The 19,603-nt window shown below is 36.5% G+C and overlaps 4 protein-coding genes across 7 annotated transcripts in view; 1 reads left to right on the top strand and 3 right to left on the bottom strand.

Annotated features, from left to right (window-relative positions):
• Positions 1–477: 477 nt before the first annotated feature.
• Positions 478–1,278, bottom strand: LOC135432414 (CDGSH iron-sulfur domain-containing protein 3, mitochondrial). Its single transcript, XM_064688116.1, has 4 exons — positions 1,154–1,278; positions 933–1,092; positions 754–847; positions 478–699 (listed from the first exon to the last, which is right to left on the bottom strand). Exons 1-4 carry the CDS (start codon positions 1,199–1,201, stop codon positions 576–578), a joined length of 426 nt encoding a protein of 141 aa, XP_064544186.1. The 5' UTR covers positions 1,202–1,278; the 3' UTR covers positions 478–575.
• Positions 1,279–1,881: 603 nt separating this feature from the next.
• LOC135432413 (aldo-keto reductase family 1 member B1) lies at positions 1,882–3,024 on the bottom strand. The gene has a single exon (XM_064688114.1). It carries the CDS (start codon positions 2,893–2,895, stop codon positions 1,960–1,962), a length of 936 nt encoding a protein of 311 aa, XP_064544184.1. The 5' UTR covers positions 2,896–3,024; the 3' UTR covers positions 1,882–1,959.
• The window catches only part of LOC135432415 (uncharacterized), an 86,683-nt gene continuing 69,394 nt past the window's right edge, over positions 2,315–19,603 (top strand). The window contains exon 1 of the mRNA XM_064688118.1: positions 2,315–2,434. The gene's annotated coding sequence lies outside the window, so the exon portion shown is untranslated. The remainder of the gene's footprint in view (positions 2,435–19,603) is intronic.
• The window catches only part of Epac (Exchange protein directly activated by cAMP), a 66,826-nt gene continuing 53,469 nt past the window's right edge, over positions 6,247–19,603 (bottom strand). For 3 of the 4 annotated variants that reach the window (XM_064688109.1, XM_064688112.1, XM_064688111.1), the window contains 15 exons: positions 18,410–18,461; positions 17,609–17,703; positions 16,603–16,689; positions 16,396–16,537; positions 16,091–16,283; positions 15,605–15,750; positions 14,798–14,942; positions 12,663–12,839; positions 12,321–12,482; positions 10,164–10,525; positions 9,850–10,103; positions 9,613–9,783; positions 8,144–8,277; positions 7,726–8,075; positions 6,247–6,697 (listed from right to left, as the gene is read on the bottom strand). In XM_064688109.1, coding sequence (XP_064544179.1) covers positions 6,567–6,697; positions 7,726–8,075; positions 8,144–8,277; positions 9,613–9,783; positions 9,850–10,103; positions 10,164–10,525; positions 12,321–12,482; positions 12,663–12,839; positions 14,798–14,942; positions 15,605–15,750; positions 16,091–16,283; positions 16,396–16,537; positions 16,603–16,689; positions 17,609–17,703; positions 18,410–18,461 — 2,601 coding nt within the window. In that variant the 3' untranslated portion in view covers positions 6,247–6,566. Of the gene's footprint in view, positions 6,698–7,725; positions 8,076–8,143; positions 8,278–9,612; positions 9,784–9,849; positions 10,104–10,163; positions 10,526–12,320; positions 12,483–12,662; positions 12,840–14,797; positions 14,943–15,604; positions 15,751–16,090; positions 16,284–16,395; positions 16,538–16,602; positions 16,690–17,608; positions 17,704–18,409; positions 18,462–18,603; positions 18,994–19,603 lie in introns of those variants that run through there. The other variant, XM_064688110.1, reaches the window with a different exon arrangement.

Here is a 19,603-nt window from a genome sequence, read left to right as displayed (position 1 = left end):
AACAATCATGTGTGCGCATGATATTATGAATATAGTAGTTATTAAGCCAATTTTTGCTATCAACTCTTTTTTATTTCTATATTTATGTGTAAAAATCCGAACGTTAAAAATTTAAATAAAAAAAAAACAAAAGCAACTCTAATTTCTAAAAACACAACTTGATTTATTTTATATTTGTTTTCCATGTCTTGAATTTATCTATAATTTCATCTCAATACTTAATATGACAAATGGGTTTGTATATTTTTTCTTTGTGCTTTTGAGTTTCCGTTCGACACCCTTTTTAATTTGACCACAAAATGCTGTAAATATTTTGTTAAAGCTTTTCAAATCATGGCTTAAATTAATAAAAATATATAAATATATATTACGTATACATTACATATACAAGCACATATAATGTATGTATGTAATTGGGCATTTATTAATGTATGTGTATAAACAAAGTTCTATAAACTAGAATAAAACATGTGTTGCTTCTTGATTCAAAATTATGCTCATCGCATTTCTCATTTTTAATATATGCTACAAAATGCATTCGATATTAAACAAAATATTGAATTAAAATTTATTAATTATCTAACGGCTGACTGAATGTCCGGCTGCTTGTGGGTGCCATCGCAGAAGGGTCGGTGTGTGGTGTGTTTGCAGTTGCAGAGCCAATAGTCGCCGGTTTTCTCCACCTTGAACCGTATGGGCCTGTGGTGAGATTCGGCATTATTGAATAGCCCATAGTTTTATTTGGTTATTTACCTCAGCTTAATCTTGAGAAATTCATTTTTGTGCGTGCCATCGCACAGCGGCTGCGACTTGGACTTGCCGCACAGGCACCAGCTGTAGGTTTTGTCTGTGCAAGTTGCAACATGTGTTGTTGATTATGTAAACATATTTTTAGTATATTACAATATGTCTACGTTAGTTGTTTAACATACCTTTCTCCAGATGCAGTTTAAATGGTCGCTTGTCGAACACGGCGCCGTTTTCCTTTTGCAAATTCGCCGTTTGCTTATCCTCGAGCAAATTTTTGGGTATTGTTTTGGCTGTCGCAGCTGCATCGCCGCTTGGTTTAGCGCTGGTGCTGTAACAAATTTGCTGTGTAGGCAGAGTTTAGAAGTGTTATTTAATTTAAATAAAAGTATATGTGCTTATCTACCTTAAAAAGCCAGGGCGCACGCAGATTTTGTCTTAATATAATCGACATTTTTGTAAAGAATACTTGGCAAGCAGCTTTAAAGTGAAAGGCTGATATAAACAGCTGTTCGCTGCCAAAGTGTGTACCTATTTAAGTAAAAGCAAAAAATGGTCACTCTAAACAGCCTGTGAATTGGTAAGCCGTAAAGTGTGGTATTTAAATACTAAATATAATCAGAAGCAACAGACCAACCTGTTGATGCCCTGACTTTTTTTGTGCTCATATTATATTTGTTTTCTGCTCACTTTCATTATAAATAATAATTCATGATTTTTCGTCTAACACCATAATATCATTTTCTTTTTGCTAGCCTTCAAGGTCGTTCGCCCCTACCATTTAGTTGATTTCACAATAAAATCCGTCAACTGATAAGACAGACACTTCAAATCCCGGCGACAAACATGACAGCATTTAGCAGATATGATTTCAATGCGCCTGGAATAGAAATAAGTCAACGTAACAATTGCATTAGTTAACTTGTACACTTTATCTCTAAACACAATCATTCAGGCTATATCTTTTTACACGCTGAAAATGAAATACATACTAGAAAAACTTGACAACCTTCTAATTTTGCTAGTCCCATTTACGTAAGATACCCAAGATAAGATGCGCAGCAGACTAGGCTTTTATCAAATGAACCTACATACATACATATGTATTTACAAGCTGATTAGCAAAAGTCTTCGTGCAATACAACCCTGTGTTTTGTGTTTATTAAAATTACTAAGCCAGCTTATTTAAATGCTTAAATAAAAAACGTAACTCTAGAATTGATCGTGAAATGGATAATATTTGTGACCCGACATGCCGCTAAACGGCACTGTGCGCACGCCCGTGTGATATTTCTCCATGGCGTCCATATCCTCCTGCTGCAGCTCGAAATCGAATACATTAAAATTCTCCGCAATGCGCGCCTTATTCGACGACTTCGGCAGCGGCACGACGCCAATTTGTATCAGATAACGCAGACAAATCTGTGCCGTTGTCCGGCCGTATTTCTTGGCCAGCTGTTGCGCACGCTCATCGTACAGGAATGGCGGCCAGTGACGCGCCGGCTGCGGGCGCGCCAGCGGGCAGTAGGCGCAGATGACGATACCATGTTGCTGGGCATGCTCGCGCAGCTGCTGCTGCTGGAAGGCCGGATGGCATTCCACCTGGTTGACCACGGGCTTGATGCGACAGTTTTGCAGGACGCGCAACGTTTGCGCCGCATTGAAATTGGACAGGCCAATGCTGCGGGTAAGTCCCAGATCCACAAGCTTCTCCATTTCACGCCATGTATCCAAATAGTCGACATCGGTCAGCTCCAGTGTGCCATGCACATTGTTATCGTTGTGAAACTTTTGGCCAATTGGCAAATGCATCAGATACAGATCAATATAGTCCAGGCCCAGGTTGCTGAGACTCAATCTAAATGCACGCTCCACAATCTCCGGATCGTGGTGTATGCCACCCAGTTTGGTTGTCACAAACACCTCCTCCCGCTTGATCACACCCTCGGCTATTTTCTCGCGTATCGCCTTGCCCACCTCCTGTTCGTTCTCGTAGACGAACGCGGTGTCTATGTGTCTATAGCCAATGTCGATGGCGTCACGTGTCGCCTGATAGGCTTCCGATTCGTATGATTTCCAGGTGCCCAGGCCCAGCACGGGCATCTCGATGCCATTGTTCAACTTGATTTTTGGCGCTACTTTTGGCATTTTGTTGTTAATGAATGACAAATTAAATATAAATATTTTTTGATTGTTGACGCGTTCCTAATTTCGTGCGGATCGATAGCGCAATCAGTTCCAGCACGTCCAAGGTTTAGTGAGCAACTAGCGCGTCTTTCGGCCAGCCGGTTCTACTATTATATGATTCAGCAGCTGGTTTTGCAGTTACAAATGTATAAGTACAAAAGCCCGCATCTCTTTGATACCCTGTGTGCGTAAACTTATGCAAGTGGGTATGACAAGTGTGTGCCAAGGCATGTAGCAGCTTGTGGTGTTGGTTAGTTAATTTATTTTTCTGTCTAGATAATTACCTTTTAGGTATATATACCACTTAATTTTTTTGCTCTTTGGGACTGTAAAAACTAGAGTTATAAAATTAGGTATGTCGTCTTATAAACAAAATGCCGCCGAGATAAAAACACAAAAATATCTTAAGTAAATATTCTACAAATAGAAGAAGAACATAAACAATATAGATCTGTATACTCCAGAACCAATTTGCTAAGACTTAATCTAAATGCACGTTCCACAATCTAATAATAATAAAAATAATAAAATTTATAATTATAATAACACTAAGAATAATAATAATATCACAATAATAATTATAATCATAATAATAATAGCTTAGTTAAGGGTTCGACAGTTTCTTTTCCCATTTCGAACCTTGGTATTTTTGCAGGGTATTTGCACGTCATCCTCTTCAAAAGCTCTACAGTTTCTTTCGTTGAGTCATGCGAAGAACTCACAGCTGACTCGGTTTTCCCCCACGCACGAAAGCTTTCGCTCACGAGCTTTTTTTATAGCGCGCCTTTATTTAAATTCAAAAATGTCCATTCATTTTTTTCTGCTAACACATAAAATTTTTATTTGAATATTAGTTAAAGTTGAAAATGTTCGACATTCAAAGTTACAATTGTGTCCATATGTTTAGGTTGTTTGTAACATTTAAAGATTATTGTTTAAATATTTTTAGCTTTGCATAAATTGTTTTTGGTATTGTAATTGGTTAAAAAGATCTGCTCCTTGAATTTGATAAATATCCATTAATATGTATTAATATGCTATTTCATTAAGATACTATTTGCTTTGCTATAAATGTTTTTCCTTTTGCCTTGTTATGCGGCCAGCTAATTGTTCTTTATTGGTGTTGTATTCTTACTGTGAGCTCCGCTGAGCGTTTTTCTATTAAAACTAGTCTATTTTAAGTAAGTTATTATGATATAGGTATACTCTATATAGGTTGCCAAGCAGCCCATATTTATATATGTATATAGTATTAAGTAAAATTGTCGAGATTGTATTCGTTAGACATGTAAACATTGATTTGAACATTTAGTTAGATGGTTTTGAACATTTACTAATTTCTTTTACTGACTTTTTCACTGACACTCCGCTTAAATTATTAGACCTATTGTGTGAATATTTAGAGCCCGGTATGTTTAAACGGAGGTATATGCGTATAGCTATAGCTTGGATCTTCGTACCCGATTCATACAAATTTATGCAAAGTGCAAAAGGACAAAATAAAGAAAATATTTTTTAGATATAAATAAAAGTTGTACAGATTCTTTTAAGATTGTCAAATCGAATCACAAGTTAAAATTTGAAATTTTTCTCTGTTTGTTGTTTTTCAAGTATATATATATGGTTGGTATATTATTATTATATATTTTAAGATTTTTCCTAACATAGAAATGCTACAAAATATGTATATATGTATATATTATAGCTTTATATCTAAATATTTGACACAAAAAGTTTTGGAAACATTTCTTACCTAAGTAAGATCTAATTTTAATGGGCAAGCATTAATGGTTATATTCTAAAAACCCGTTCCATTTAGACAATGCCTTGGTCTACGTCTAGTATAACATTTAATCTACATATTTAGATGAGTTTTCATTTGGGAAAATTAACAGTTTTCTTTCTTTTAAATGGACAGCATTTTCCCCTTTTTAGGTTTTTGTTTTGTGTGGTATATAAAGTAATTAAAGGCTGTAACTTTCTTACATTCTGTTCGATTTGTTTAAAAAATTGGTGTTCTTTGCGTTGTTTATCAATCAATTCAGAATTGATACAGCATTTAATAAATAAAACAATCGTTGCATACTAAGTATACGCATATAAGTATCAAAAAATTCGTATAACTGTTTTTTTTTGCGGGAGAAACCTGTGAACTTGTTGAGAATTATAATAGTTAAATAAGTGATACATACATACATATAATCTACGTCGTAGGATCTGTTAGTTAGGGTAAAGTCGCCTACGTAGTGGTTCTTGTCTAAGTGGTATATCGTTGTTTGAGAGACCTTCTTGGGAGAGGAGTTGGTTTATTTCGATACTCTAAGTAACTACATTGGCTTACTAATTTTAACTACACATATATATATATATATATTTATATATCAAGCACTGCCTTCTAAGAGACCCTGCAGAGCAGCTAAGAACTTTAGTTGGGAGCTGAGAAATTTATTTAGTTGGGCCTCAGAAAAGACACACACTTGACTTTGAGAACTTTCCGTTTGGTTCTCTTTTAAAGTAATTCCTATTCTATGTACATCTGAATATGAAGCCATTTTAATTTTCTTTTGTACACATACTACAACTAATAAGGTCCCTCTCCAGTGTGTTTATTTTTTATATGCTTAAACTAAGCATATTAATATTTATTTGAATCCAACTTAAAGAAAACTAAGCTTTTCTTTTTTTTTACAAAATAAAACAACTGAAAATAACTGACTATAAATATATGTGTTTGTTTGTATTTTATTCATGGATGTTGCATAAATTAATTATGTTTATGTGTGTGTATATAAAAGGAAACAGAAAATTTAAATAAATGACTTAGCGCTACATAACTTATATTTTTATAACTAGCTTCAACTAGATTTGATTATGTTTATATATATGTATATATATAGTTTAGTCGCTTAGTTTTATGACATGCCAATTATTCGTTTTTTTTTTCTTATTAAAAAAATAGATTCCACTTGTGTATACCCTTTTCATATGGATTGGTGCATAGCCTTGACTGGATATATAAATGATTATTATTTGTTTTATATTTTTTAGCAAAGTTGTAGGAAATTGGTTTAGTACATTTGTTTTTGTTGCTGTTGTTGCTTCCTCTAAATGTTTAGTATCACACACGCCCATTTGTTTGTTTGTTTGTTTGTTGCGTCCATTGGGTTTGGGAATTTCGGTTCAGACCCCGCCCCCCCTACCCAAAAGCCAAATGTTGTTTTTTGTTTTTTTATCATTTTTGTACCAAACCGAAAAGTTTTTTGTTTTGTGTTGTTCTTGTTATGTTTCAGTTCATGTTGAAAATTGAGATAGTTGTTTTTTTGTTTTTTTTTTTGTTTTTTGCCAAGCTTACATAAATATTACTTAGTTTCTGACTAATATGAATAAAGTTAGCTTATTAGTTGATTACTTTTATATTTGGGTTTTGCCGCTTAGTTTAGAATGCACTGGTTGGTCGCTAGCGGGGCAGCAGCTAAAAACAACTCAGCTAAGCTCATAACTGTGCAGTTGATTACAGTTGAATTAGTTAAATTAATGGAGCCTGTTATAAACCCATTAAATACTCATCATAGACACTAATTACGCGTTTATACTAGGGGACTATACGACGACTTGTTAACGCTTAGATTTGTTTAATTTAGCTTCCTGGTTGGCTCCACCTTCTGTGACATGGCGGTCACAACCCGCTGATTGTCAATCACACGAAAACTGCTGATGTACGAACGCACCTCGCCCTCGCTTTTCGGTGACGGCGGCTCCAGACCTGAAATAGTCATTTAAAAAGAGACATTTAAAAAGAGACATTTAAAAAGATATTCATATTAAATGTACTAGCTTAATGACGTTAAACATAAACAGTTTATGCTTAAAGAGCAGCCATATAGGGGAAACTAAATTTGTTTGGGGGAAAGCTGAAGATTTAAAAAATTCTCTTATGTTCATTAATTTTAGTTTCGTGGGCATCTAAAACCTTTTTTGTAGAGAACTGCTTGATAAAAGAACATTTGGGGTGGGAACTAATATAATATTATAATTGGTTTAAGTTCCAAGTTTAAAGATTTATGAAATTAAATAATATTTGATCTCAATACAGCCTTAAAAAAAGGTAATTATTTTAGCCAGCTTTTCAACTTAAAGCTTGTATATAGTATGAAGTCGCTTGAAGCTTTCATGGGATTTCATTTTTTATGGAAAGCCCTTCTAAAGTTTTTTTTTCATTTAATCAAATTGTCAAAGCTCTAATAAAATGCATGTAAGATATATTCAAATTTAAGAAGTCTTTAAAAAATTAATTATTAAAGCTCAATGCAGTCTTGAAATGCAGTCCGCCGAAGCTTTAAACATTAACACGAAAAATTATATCATTTTTTTAATGAAAACTCCCACAATCAGAGGAATCGTAAAGTTTCTTGGTCCAGTTCAAAGTTATAAGCTTGTCTTTTAAAGCTTTTTTCTTTTAATCAAAATGTCAAAGCTCTTCAAAATTCAGTCTTCAAATGTAACTAGCTGAAGCTTGAAGCACTAAGGGCAACAAATTGTAGCTTACTTTTTAAGTTAAAGCTTTTATATGGGATGAAGTCGCCTGAAGCTTTTATGTGCTTTCCTTATTTAAAAGAAATGCCTCAAAGCTGCTGGTTTCAGTTCCACATTCAAAGCTTTCATGAAGCTTTCATTACTTTCGTTCATTTGCACATTAAACCTCTTTTAATTTGATCAAATTGTTAAAGCTCCGTATAAGAATTCATCTAATATTCAATTGTAATTTTAAAACTAGATTCCTGACCAACTCACCCAAACTTCGGGAACGGCAAAAGCGTATGGTGCGCATTGTTTGTGCCATCATGTGCATTTTCTCAAAGTTGACCAGTCCGTCAAGGCTCGTCTTGTTGCCCTCGTGGGCAAAGGTCATGTCCTTGAGCAGCAGCGGCATAAAGGGTATTAGCGGGGGCTGCAGCTTGCCCACAAATACGCGATAGGCGCGATGATTGCGACTGGGATCGATAAGTGCTTCGAACTCTTGAAAGATTTTCCTGAATTTCGATGGTATCTTCTCCCAGGTCTGATGCATCCGTGTTACGGCCATATTCGACAGGCCCATGACAATGGCAAAGAAGGCATTCAGATTCTGATACTCCTTGCAGCTGTGGTCGGTAGAAAATGTCAATATTGTAAGCGTATTCGATTTTGGTTAGGATATTTGGGCACTTACTATGCGGCCAGCTTGATGAATTTACGCACAAGGCCCACGCGCTTGCTCAGGCTGGGCGTGGAGACGAGCTCGGTGACAATCCAGTATTGCACCTCATTGAAGCGCCGCAAAAACACATCCAAATTGGCCGTAATCTGTGGGATGTGCGGTAGCAGAGGTGTCAGAGAGTCAACATTAGTATTTAACTTGGCAAGCTTTAATTGCTTGAGAGGCCTTGAAAGTTCAGGCCGACAACTCGTGCCAAAACTCAATTTGCAGCTACATGACAAATGCCAGACTTGTAAATAGTTGACGGCAAACTTGAAACCTTCTCTAAGTATGCCCCTCGGCCTGGGGGCGAGACGTCTCTACCTGCAGTTACAGCCTAATTAGCCGAAAGGCTTTTAAAACTTCTGCCAAACAATGCAACGAGGCAGCCAGAGGCAATTTCAAATGTGTGCCACAAATAAGCTCTATCTTTCTCTCTCTCTTTCCCTCTGTACACTTGCAGAAAAGATGTGCTATATATATACTACTATATGCGTTTTTTTTACAAATATTAACGGAAACTTCATTCAATATTATTTCACCTCTATATATGTACATCTAAAAGATAAATAGAAACAACTAAAGCTAAAGTATATTCTGATACTTATCGTAGAAAAGTTTGGCGCTCTATAATCAATCCTACACATATTTTGACTTTTCTTAAACACAAGATTCTTGAGTTAAATTACAAGATAGATAGATAGATAGATAGATTCGGATAGATTTAAAGCATAAGAAACATGGATTTTTTTCAATATATGTCCTCAAGACTTTTCGAAACCTGAAGCTCCCGCTTTGCCAAGTATTTACCGAAAGATAAAAACTCTGATAAAAATTTTTGTTCAAACACTTTTCCTATATATTATTTTTGTCCTTCGAAGACAGTTATACTAAAGTAAAACTACATTGTATACTAAAGTGTTGTACTAAAGTACTTTAAAGTAATAAAGTAAAAAGTAAGAAAATATAGAAAAGAGAATTACTTTGGTAAACATTTTAACTGGAAGTTAAGCCTTATCTTTAACAGTTATTATATATTTTAAGTCTATAGATCTATCTATCTATCTATCTATATCTATCTAGACCAAGAATAATGTAAAATATCTTCTAAGAGGTCTAAATACTTTTTCGGACTGGCCGAGAATTTGTAAGCTCTGAGCCTAAGTCTAAGTCTGTCAAAAGTATTCATTTTTTGATAGTCGATTATTGTTGGTCAATTATCTGCCTAAAAAAAAATGTACACATTTTTGTTACAGACTTTTTTTTAGACATATCCGTCAACAACAAATGCAAAGAGTCGAAACGAGTCGGCTTACAGTCAGACTACAATCCGTTCTCCTAATCTGTTGTTAACGGTCTAGCTCACATTAGACAATTGTCTGACCGTAGCTAAACTTAATTTATAAATCATATAGATAGTGTTTAGTTTTTTGCGAGTGTACCTTGCCAAAGTGATGCCTGCCAAATGTATGATAGAGCAGCTCGTATTCATGCACCGCCCAAAACAAATCCCATTCAAAGATTGTGATGTGATAGGCCAGCTCTTTGGTGCTCAGGATTTCCAAATCGATGTCGACTCCCTCTGTGGGGCATTCCTGCTCCGGCAATGGGGTCTGCACAAAGCAACAGATAATTGTCAAAGGCAAACGAGAAGAAGGGATTTTCATTGATGGACTTACCAAGGCATCCAAATGATCCTTGACGGACACAAACAAACGGCCATTGAGCGTTAGGCCCGTGGGTATGCTAACATCATTATCCTTGAATACGGACCGTTCCCCATTGGATTTCACCTCGACGAGGCAGAGGTCGTCGGGTCCACGATTCAATTGCAGCTTGTCCGCCGCACAGGCCTTGATTAGCTCCGCGGTGGTATGCATGGGAAAGCGCAGCGTGCAATATGTGTGGTCTGCACAATACACACGGAAAATGACTGCCACAGAGAGAGTACAGATAAGTCGGCTTTAATTGCATTGCGCACTGCTGCACTTACTGTCATCGTCCGGCCTGATGACCGTCTTTGAGGGCGTCGCATTGCCGCTGAACAGGCAAATCGGTTGTCCATTTGTTGGCAACTTCCACTTTTGGCCCGCATTCTGATTGCGATCCTCCTGATAGCGCGCCATTTGTGTGAGGACATTGTGTATGATGCTTGTCTCCTCGTTCAAATCGGGATCTGCTTCCACCTCAGCGGCCAGATCTTCTATGAAATCGCATACGCTCGGCTCCTCGAAAGCCGCGTGACGCACCGCCATGACCCACTTTTGCATGAACTGTATGACCCGCTTCTTAAAGTTGATTATATATTCGCGATCCTCTGGCGTTTGCGCCTCCTCATGCGCATCACAATGAAAGGTGCACAGTGGTTAAGGAATAATCAAAACAGTTGCCTTAAAACAAAAACAAAAAAAAAACACAAAACAAACTCGGAAAATTGCGTAGCCCGAAGAACTGTCGCTTTCGGCACGCACCACGCACAATCAATAGAAAGTGGACGGCAGTTTTCGGGGGTCTGAAACTGGCTGCTTATTAAGCACATCACGTATTTCAATGCAGATTGAAGATTAGTTTCAAGCATCATTGAGCCCCGTCGCCCCCGCTGCCCCACTGTCCCACTGCCCCCCTGTCCCACCTGTTCTTCCCAACTGCTGCTGCTGCTGCTGCACTAAACATTACCGAATTGTTGACCCAATGTCCAAGGACTCTGTTATTATTGTGTGTGTACGGGTGTGCGTGTGCGTGTGTATCTGTGTGTGCTTAGACGTTTTTCAACTTCGTTGTGGCTTTTGTTTTCCGTATGCAGAGGCAAAGAATTTAACAGTTACTTTAACCCGCAAAGAAGTGTAGCAGTTAGTTAGTTCTCTATTTGATACCCTTTCTGCGAGTATTCGAATTTTTTCAATGAAATATGTAACACTTTGAAGGGTTACGTCAATAACAAAAATTTTGATTGTTTTGTGGTGAAATGAAAATTTCCCTTAGTTAAAAACAATGACAAAAAATTAGAAATTAAAATAGGTTTCTTTCTTCCACACACGATCATATAAATGGATTAGGTTCTATATAATTGCATATAGATAAATTAAATTAAGTAGCGAAAAAGGTTTTTGCCTTTAAAAACTTTTCAATCAAGAACTAAAAAGAACATATAATTAACCTTAAGAGGTTACATTAAAAATATTAAAAAAAATCGTATTGATTATTTTTAATTTTTAGAGATTCAAATAAAAATATTGCAATTTTGACTTTCGAAAATAAGTAAGGGCATTAGGTCTTCGGTTTCCCCGTGGAACACTCTTCTATTTTGTTATTTCACTCTTGATACTTTCGAGTCACGAACCTGACTTCATGTTCTGCCCATATGTGTGGGCGTGGCCATATGTGTGGTTTGCATGCTGCCAACACTTAAACTGTCGCTGTGGATATGTTTGTTGACCTCCCTCCCGTCACGCCCACAGCCCCTATTTACGACTCTGCCCAGGAGAGAACGTGACTCCTGTGTCAGTTGTTCTATGGCCAAGTGCTTAGTTTGAAGCGGCGGCGGGGCGTGTGTATTTTATTTTTTGTAAAGTGCTATGCTTAAAGTGGATCATTTTGGGGTCTAGCTTCAGAAAGGGTCTTTAAACTGTCGGCGCTGGCCGAGTCAAGTTACGTTTAAGCTGCGGCACGTGGCCGACATGCACAAAAGGCGGCTCAAGAAATTCAATTAAATCTTGTATAATTTCATTGCTTGATTTGGGTTGTAAATCAAATCATAAAGTCTCCATTGAAAGCAACAAAACTTGCACTGATTAGCCCACTTTTCACTGGTAGCTATTTCTGCAAGCTTGCGCTGGAACTGTTTGGGAATTATAAGCTTTGCGCGCAATGAAATTGTTAAGTGCTCACGCCTTAAAACTTTCTAATTGAATACAAATTTATGATAAACCTGTAAAATGTGAACAATTGACATATTTAAAATAATGTCGAATATATATACTTCGTTTTGCGGAAGGAATTTGGATCTTAAGACCTGTCTATAAGGAAAAGTCCCTGACTAGAGTGGAAGAAGATTCAATTAGACCGAATTAGTCTATGACAAACATTGCTCTACCTAAGCTTGACTTAACTTAAATGGTTTAAATTTCAATTTGTTTTGTAAAAAGGATATTAGTTGGCCAGTTCGTCGACGAGCTGCACCACAGGCATAAATACGATATGCGTGAGCAGAAAGTCATCCAGAAATGGATCCATGCCGCTGACGGTCTGTCCCAGGCGCGTCTCAAGCAAATGTTCCAGCATTTTGTTCGGTGTGCCCGACATCACGGTATATCTGTTAAAGGATATACACATATATGGAAATTCAGTCACGTTTAACTTAAACCGTAAATGCGCAATCAAATTCAGGTGTTTGCTATTTTACAATTTCAATTAAAATTAACGCGTGATGGTGGGATCAGTGAGTGGGGAGGGGAATGCTTGGGAATACATTTGCAGTGCAATTGCCACTCACTTGAAAGCCGAATGTTGTCCACGTTGTTTGGCCACGCGCTCAAGTACTAGCACATCCTTGCCATGCTCCTGCAATCTCAATGTATTGGCCTCAACATCACGTAGAATGCGATTGAAGTGCTCCTTGTCCACGCGCAGCAGATGGCAATTGTTCTCCTTCAAAACGATTGTGGCTGCTCTGTAAATATATATATATTTGAAGAAATATTAATACGAGAAAAATATTTTTTAAGAAACTAAATTTTCTCATGCGATTGGATGGCTCTAAGAAATTAAGCATATCGGATGTACATTTTATTTATTATTGTTAAAATTCGTTTATATTGATTTTCTCTGTTTTTTCTGACTAATAAGTCATTCAATCAGAACGAACAATTTTAATTATATAGACAGCACGCATTAAAATCCTGTCCTAAATCCAATAACAGAGTTTGGAAATTTTTAGCTAACAAACTTTTCATAAATCATGTTTTAGCCAAAATGCTTTTAATTAATTACATTTTGTCAAACTGTTCAACAATTTTTGGCACTTTTTGCAACTCCCCTTCCCCCTTTACCTTCCTCCTTTCTCACTTCCCATAATGTGCAAATTTGCATAACTGCATGTGACGCATTTTGCAGCGAAAATTTAATTTTGCATGCGGTCAACATTTTCAGCTGTTAAATAAAAGCAATCGATGGCTGTGTGTAAAAGCCCGCGTAAATAACCTTTATTTGTCAATTTTCGCTATGGAGGCGTGGTTAAATCCATCTTTCAATATTATCATTGCGGTTTCTGCGAACGGCGTAATGCTTTATTTTTAAAGCAAATAATGCATTTGAATTAACGTGAATTTCAGTGCAACGTTATGTGCTTGTTATTCCCATGTATTTTAAGTGGTTTTGTAATTAATTTATTTATGGTAACTCAATAGACGCAGTTAATTTTTACAAAATTTCCTTTGATTTCTTTTTCATTTGTATTAATCCGTTGTGTTTTCTGATTGGCAATAAATAAAAATATAAATAATAATAAAAACAAGAGCTTTGCCTTAAGTATGCTATTTAATTTGCCAAGAGCTTTTGTTTTGAGGTTCTTTAAGGTTAATATTAATCTGTTTTTAATCTTGAAAGCTCAAACATGAAAAGCTTTCATATTTTCTTCAATTAAGTATGTACTGTTTTTACACTGAAAGTTCACATAAGCCTTAAAAGCAGCTTGTAGTGTTTCTACATATTTCAAATTTACTCATTATAATTTTTTATAAGCTGAATAATTGTAAATGAAAGCTTTTGTATGCCAACTGAGCGCTTTTAAATTGCACAAAATTGTTTTTAATAACCAAGGCACACTAGAATTTAAACTAACAAAAATTAAATCTTCTTACGAGACTGTTCACTTTGAGCATGCACAGATATTTTTTTAATTTAATCCCGTCAAAAGCTTATTAATGTGTTTTCAAAGCTCTTTGAGATTTTTGTTAACAAGTCAAACTGTGCTTAAAGCAAGTTCTACTCTTTTATCAAACAATTTTCACCATTTCGTTTGACTATAAACTTTAAGCTGCTGTTATTGACCCATTAAAATCTCTGCTTCTGGCAGCACTTTTGATTAACTGCATGTAAAAGTTAGTGTAGTAAATGCCCCATATTTTGTTTCAATCCTCAATTGATGGCTATTATTGCCGCACAATGGCTGCTGTTATCAGTCATTGTTATTGTAGCTGTTATCTGTGTGGCAACAAAGTGTCTAATGCTATTAGCTTGCCGCACTTGCTGGATCTTTGCTCACATTGTTGTGCTTGGCCAAGTGCAAGAGTGTGGCGTGTGGCCCACATTGTCTATCTACATATATATACATATATATCTAGATACATATATATCTGGTATTTGGGTGAAAGTAAAAAGTGCTGTAAAGTAGCTGAAAACCCATAGCGAAAGAGATGTGAACGATGTAAAGAGAATTGTTAATGGTTTACGTCCCGTTTAGAAAAGTTTTTGGGACCAAAAAAAAAAAAAACCAAAAATGAAAAACGAAAACTTTTAGCCCAACAAACTGACAGTTTAAAATGTTGCGCGCTTTGTAAAAGGTGGTACCAGGTTGTTTTTAATGGATACGTTCAGAAGTGTAAAAGGTTTGCAGTTAGCTTCACTTACCGGGGTGCGTCGTTAATCAAAGCCAATTTGCCAAAATCATCGCCAGTCTTCAGTGTGGCAACAGTCCCTTTGCCATGTATCACAACATCCACGGATCCTTTGAGTAATATGTACCAGGAGCGGCCCTCGTCGCCTTGATTGAATACTATGGTTCGTGTTGTTGACATTTATGTAATGAGGCGCGTAAAAAGGGATGAACGGCAAAAGGGATAACAGCGTTAAGAGCTTTTTCTTATTATATAACATATCTATATGAACATATATATTTTTTTTCTTTATTTATTGTGAAATATTTAGCTCAACTTGCGGGAAATTCAATTAACAAACTTTGCCTGACTATAGCCTGGCAGGGGGTATTCGAATATTGGCACGAAATGTCCCATGTTGACAGCATGTACATATAAACCTCTGATAAAAATCAACAGAGAGGAAATTTATCTTGATGATAAAAGGCATAGAATCTATATATCGGTCAGAATATATTACTTATATTATTGCATGAAATGTTAGTCTTGATCCAAAATATCAACTATAACTAATCAACAACAGATGACAATATAATAATTTTATTTTTTCTATGAAAAACATTTAAGCCTTGGTATAAATTTAAGCTATATTAAGTTTCATGTTTGTTTATTTGTCAAAATGATCTAATTATTCTCTAGGACTCTCCCATGTCAAGGGTATTTAATCTTTGACCAGCTGTAAGCCAATAGTTATTTCAGGGTACTTGTTCAATTTGTAAGTTAATTAATGTAAATGAGTTTTTAATTGAAGAACTAATTGTCAATTTGATATGATACTCACATATGGTGCCCGCCTGTGCGTGGGCTTCGAATACAATTATTGAGGATAGCTCACGCTTGATGCTAGTCGATAAATGGGAGAGGGCTGCTATATGAACCAGTTCCTCAAATACCAGTTCCAGTTCCTCGGGTGTGCGCTCGTGTGAACTGTGTGCATATAAATTGATTAAAAACAAATAGGCGCTTTCGGGGTTTGTGTCTTGCATTCGACAATGCAACGAATTGGCAAGCCAAAGGCAAAGGCAAAAGCAAATATCAATCATACGCACTGTGTGCGCAAAGCACCATTTGCATAACTTATTATCTGCTTGTGTGTGTGTGTCTATCTATGTGTGTGTTTGTATGTTGTGTGTGTGTGTCAAGTTGTGGCTTCTGCCAAGCAGACAATAACTAACATTTCGGCATTAAGCTGCTTTTCATTCGCATACTTTTGGCATTGCCAGCTTAATAAGTGCTTTTCAAGTAGTACAATCAATATTGCACTTACGGTTTGCGCAATATCATGCGCAATGTTGCATCTGGACCACGTTGAAAGAGTGCACTCAATGCCTCACGTATATGCTCATTAGCTGCACTGAGATCCTCAGCAGCTGGTATGCCCGCTGCAGGTGCTCCGCCCTCCTCGTCCAAGCGAAATCGATACAGAAAGCATTTATCCTTGAATGGCTGCTCCTTGTTAACTGTTGTAGAACAATGTGTTAACGATTGTTAAATTCGTTAATTGTGGCATTAATTGCAACTGAAAGTGAGTAAGCTTCTCTCTTCACTCTCACTTTGGCCCCCCCCTCTCACCATGTGTCAGTACGCCTTCCTCGAGCAACGCCTGCCACATGCCCGCCGCCTGGGCGCGTGTGTGCACAATGGGCGCCAAGTTAACCAGCCAATCCACCAGCTCTGTACCGGGCGCACACTTGCGTATTAGCTTGCCAGAGACCTACAACAATTGGTTATATAATAGAAGTTGACTTTGTGCAAAGCTAATTGCCGGCCATTACTCACCTTGCGATCCTTCAAACAGCTTGAGTTATCGACCACCAATAAAGTTCGCAGCGCCCAGCCCATGCGGTTCATAGCAGGACTCGGCGACTGGTGTTTAAGGTGGCAAATGCATGAAAATATATTCAGAGAATTGAATAGTTATACATGTGTTATGTTCTATTTTTAGATGTATTTTTTTATAGCAAAGGGTTTCACACAAATAAATATCCTCAGCAAAATTCTTAACATACTTCTACAAATATTTCATCAAAAAATTCAATTAAAGTTTTATAGAACATTTTCTGTAAAAATGCTTCTAAGTGGAATTCACAGCAAGAGATGTTGGAATTTAAATAATGATAAATGAATTAAAACTATATTCAAATAAATTGACTAGAATATATATAATATACACTTTTGGGTAATCCTTCAAATTAAATTTATATTTTTTGGAAATATTTTGAGAAAGCAAAATCAGAACTTAAATATTAATTTCTCTCAACGCTTAGATATGAGAGATTTTGCAGAAATATTTTTTTTTCTATTTTTAATAATTATATTTTATCTTTTAACTTTTAAGATAACTTTTTTGATAGGTTAAATTTGTTTTACTGATTCTTTAACTTATCTTATAAATGTTACCAAAATGTTAAGTGATTTGTGTAGAGTTTAATAGTTAATAGTTTAAAATTTTGAACTTTCTACAAGAGCTGTCAGTACAGTTTATTAATTTATTATATAAAAATTTAATTTGCCTTTTCTACTAAATCATCTCGGTTTCTATAAACATCAAGAAAATGTGCTCAAATTTGACAAATGATTTAATTAGTCAGCCTGCACGTTTTTACTAACTGATTTTTCAGGAAGTTAAAGTGGCATAGGCTCAATGTCAACTAAGGTCCTGGCACAATATATATTTATCAAAGTGTAGGTGTGGGTGTGTGTGTGTGTGTGGGTGTACTTTGTGATTTATTACACTTACGCACGCACACACGCACGGAAACCTACGCAAAGTCTGTCTATTTACCTCGGTAATGGGTAGCGCTGGATTGGGATGATCCGGACTCAGTGGGCGTTTTGTAGGCGATGTGGCAGCTGCTGGCTGTACGCCGGGTCCAAAACCTATTAATAGTATACGAGAATAATATCAAGGTACGTTAATTTGAGCGTCTGCGGTGAGGCGACACTTTATTAAAATATTAATAAATATATAATTGATTTTTTCATGTTAAGCTGGTATTTTAATGCTGGTTTTTAATTAAAAATAATTAATATGCATTGTTATACCCTGTACCCATTGAAATTGTTGGTGAAAATGTATGTATCAGCCTGAGAAAGTCAACGCCGAGCTAATATAGAATATATAATATATTATATCGATCTCAAAGACTATAGGAGCTATAGACTTTAAAATGGGAAAATAAGTTCTAGAATGTGTTATTAATTTTATATTGTCGATAATGCGCATGTTTGCCTTAAATCGATAAATATCGATACATAAATAATTCGATAAATATTACAAATATTTTCATTAGAACTTTAAAATTTGAGTATAATTGGAAGAATTTGTGTCTTCCGAAGATAATATATCTATTGATAACGCTCTTGTTTGTCTGAAATCGATAAATATCGATTGTCGGCCGAGCTTTTCAGAGATATAAACTTGAATTTGTGTATGCACACATATTAAATTGCCACAAAAAATATAGAAGTGCAAAGCGAGCAAGCACAGACTTTCTTAAATTCGTATGTCTGGGTACAGGGTAGCCCGCAAGTCGATCACCGTTGAGTAAAGCCATTTTATTTATTATTAACATCTGTTACATACCATTCTTTAATTTGCAATTGGTAATAATGTCATTCATCAACTCCTTGTTTTTCTGCAATTACAAATAGATAATGGGTTAGTAATCGAGCTGTTATTGTTGTTGTTGTTGCTGTTATGTTTATAAATATAGCAATAAATTGTTGTTGTTTATGTTGTTTTTGCTATGGCTCATTGCAATTGTTGATGACGCGTACATTGTTCATTTCGAATGCCGTTGATTGTGGACGCTGCTGACGCTCCCCACGACGCCGCAGCTTGACAGAAGCGGAAGTGGCGCCAGCTCTTTTTGTTGTTGTTGCAGTGGCAACTGTTGCTGCTGTTGTTGTTGCTGTTGATGCTGTTGTGTCTGTTGTTGCTGGCTGCTTGTCGCTGTCGCTGTGGCGTCTGTAGCGCAGCAGCAAGCACAGCGCCGCCTCGTCGCTGGCCACAACTTGGCCAGAACGACGCTGGAATTGGCGCTGTTCGCGCTGCAGCTGTCGCAATTGGACAGCTGACATCGGGGCAACACACTTTCACTTTAGACGCTCGGGTATTTCTTGGCACATTCTTTGCGTTATTTTTATTTTTAGTATATTCGTATTTATTTCTTCGAGCTTTGAGACAGGTAATTTCTGTCAAACGTTGTCGCGCGCACTGATAAGCCAGCTGGTGGGGCGCACAGTTGAGGCGCGCCTTGCCACTGCATGTCTCATTGTTTTTGTTTCGTCTTATCAGCTTCACTGGCTAGGGTTGCCAGAGCGCCCGCCAAATAAGGCAGCTATATATAGCTGGCAATTTGTCGTGACATTTTCAGAAATAATCAAAGGCTGTGCTGAAGGGCAAGGGCAAGGGTAAAACGCCCGCATGCCTTACAATGTTCTGTGTTCATTAACAAAGCGAGCAGGGTATATTGGTTTTGTGAAATCGCCGTCTGTTCGTCCGTCCGTATGAACGTTTCTTTTCAAAATGTATAATGTTGTATATCCGCCTCAGATAAAGTGTCAACATATTTGAAATACGGCTCAATAGGACAAAAAATTCGAAATCTTTAAACATTTTTTAAATTACAAGTAAAAAATATTTATTATAAACTAAAGCTAAAGTGAGGAATCATTACACTTAATTAAAATTACTGATAATTTTTTCTTCCACAATTTTGAAGCAAGATTTTGCTACAGATATAAGTATTTTTGACGAGCCCAGCGTCTTTATATT

The sequence above is a fragment of the Drosophila montana genome, unplaced genomic scaffold, assembly GCF_035044405.1.
Source record: "Drosophila montana isolate Dmon_TW-CO22-7 unplaced genomic scaffold, ASM3504440v1 contig_3200_1, whole genome shotgun sequence".
Classification (NCBI taxonomy): Eukaryota; Metazoa; Arthropoda; class Insecta; order Diptera; family Drosophilidae; genus Drosophila; species Drosophila montana.
The sequence above is the reverse complement of the archived record's forward strand: the minus strand, read 5'-3'. Positions and strand labels throughout refer to the sequence as shown.

Coding starts and splice junctions, on each gene's coding strand:
- LOC135432413 (XM_064688114.1), bottom strand. CDS start 2,895: ATGCCAAAAGTAGCGCCAAAAATCAAGTTGAACAATGGCATCGAGATG.
- LOC135432414 (XM_064688116.1), bottom strand. CDS start 1,201: ATGTCGATTATATTAAGACAAAATCTGCGTGCGCCCTGGCTTTTTAAG. Junction 848..932: donor TAAACTGCATCTGGAGAAAG/GTATGTTAAACA, acceptor CAACTTGCACAG/ACAAAACCTACAGCTGGTGC. Junction 700..753: donor TTTCTCAAGATTAAGCTGAG/GTAAATAACCAA, acceptor ATCTCACCACAG/GCCCATACGGTTCAAGGTGG.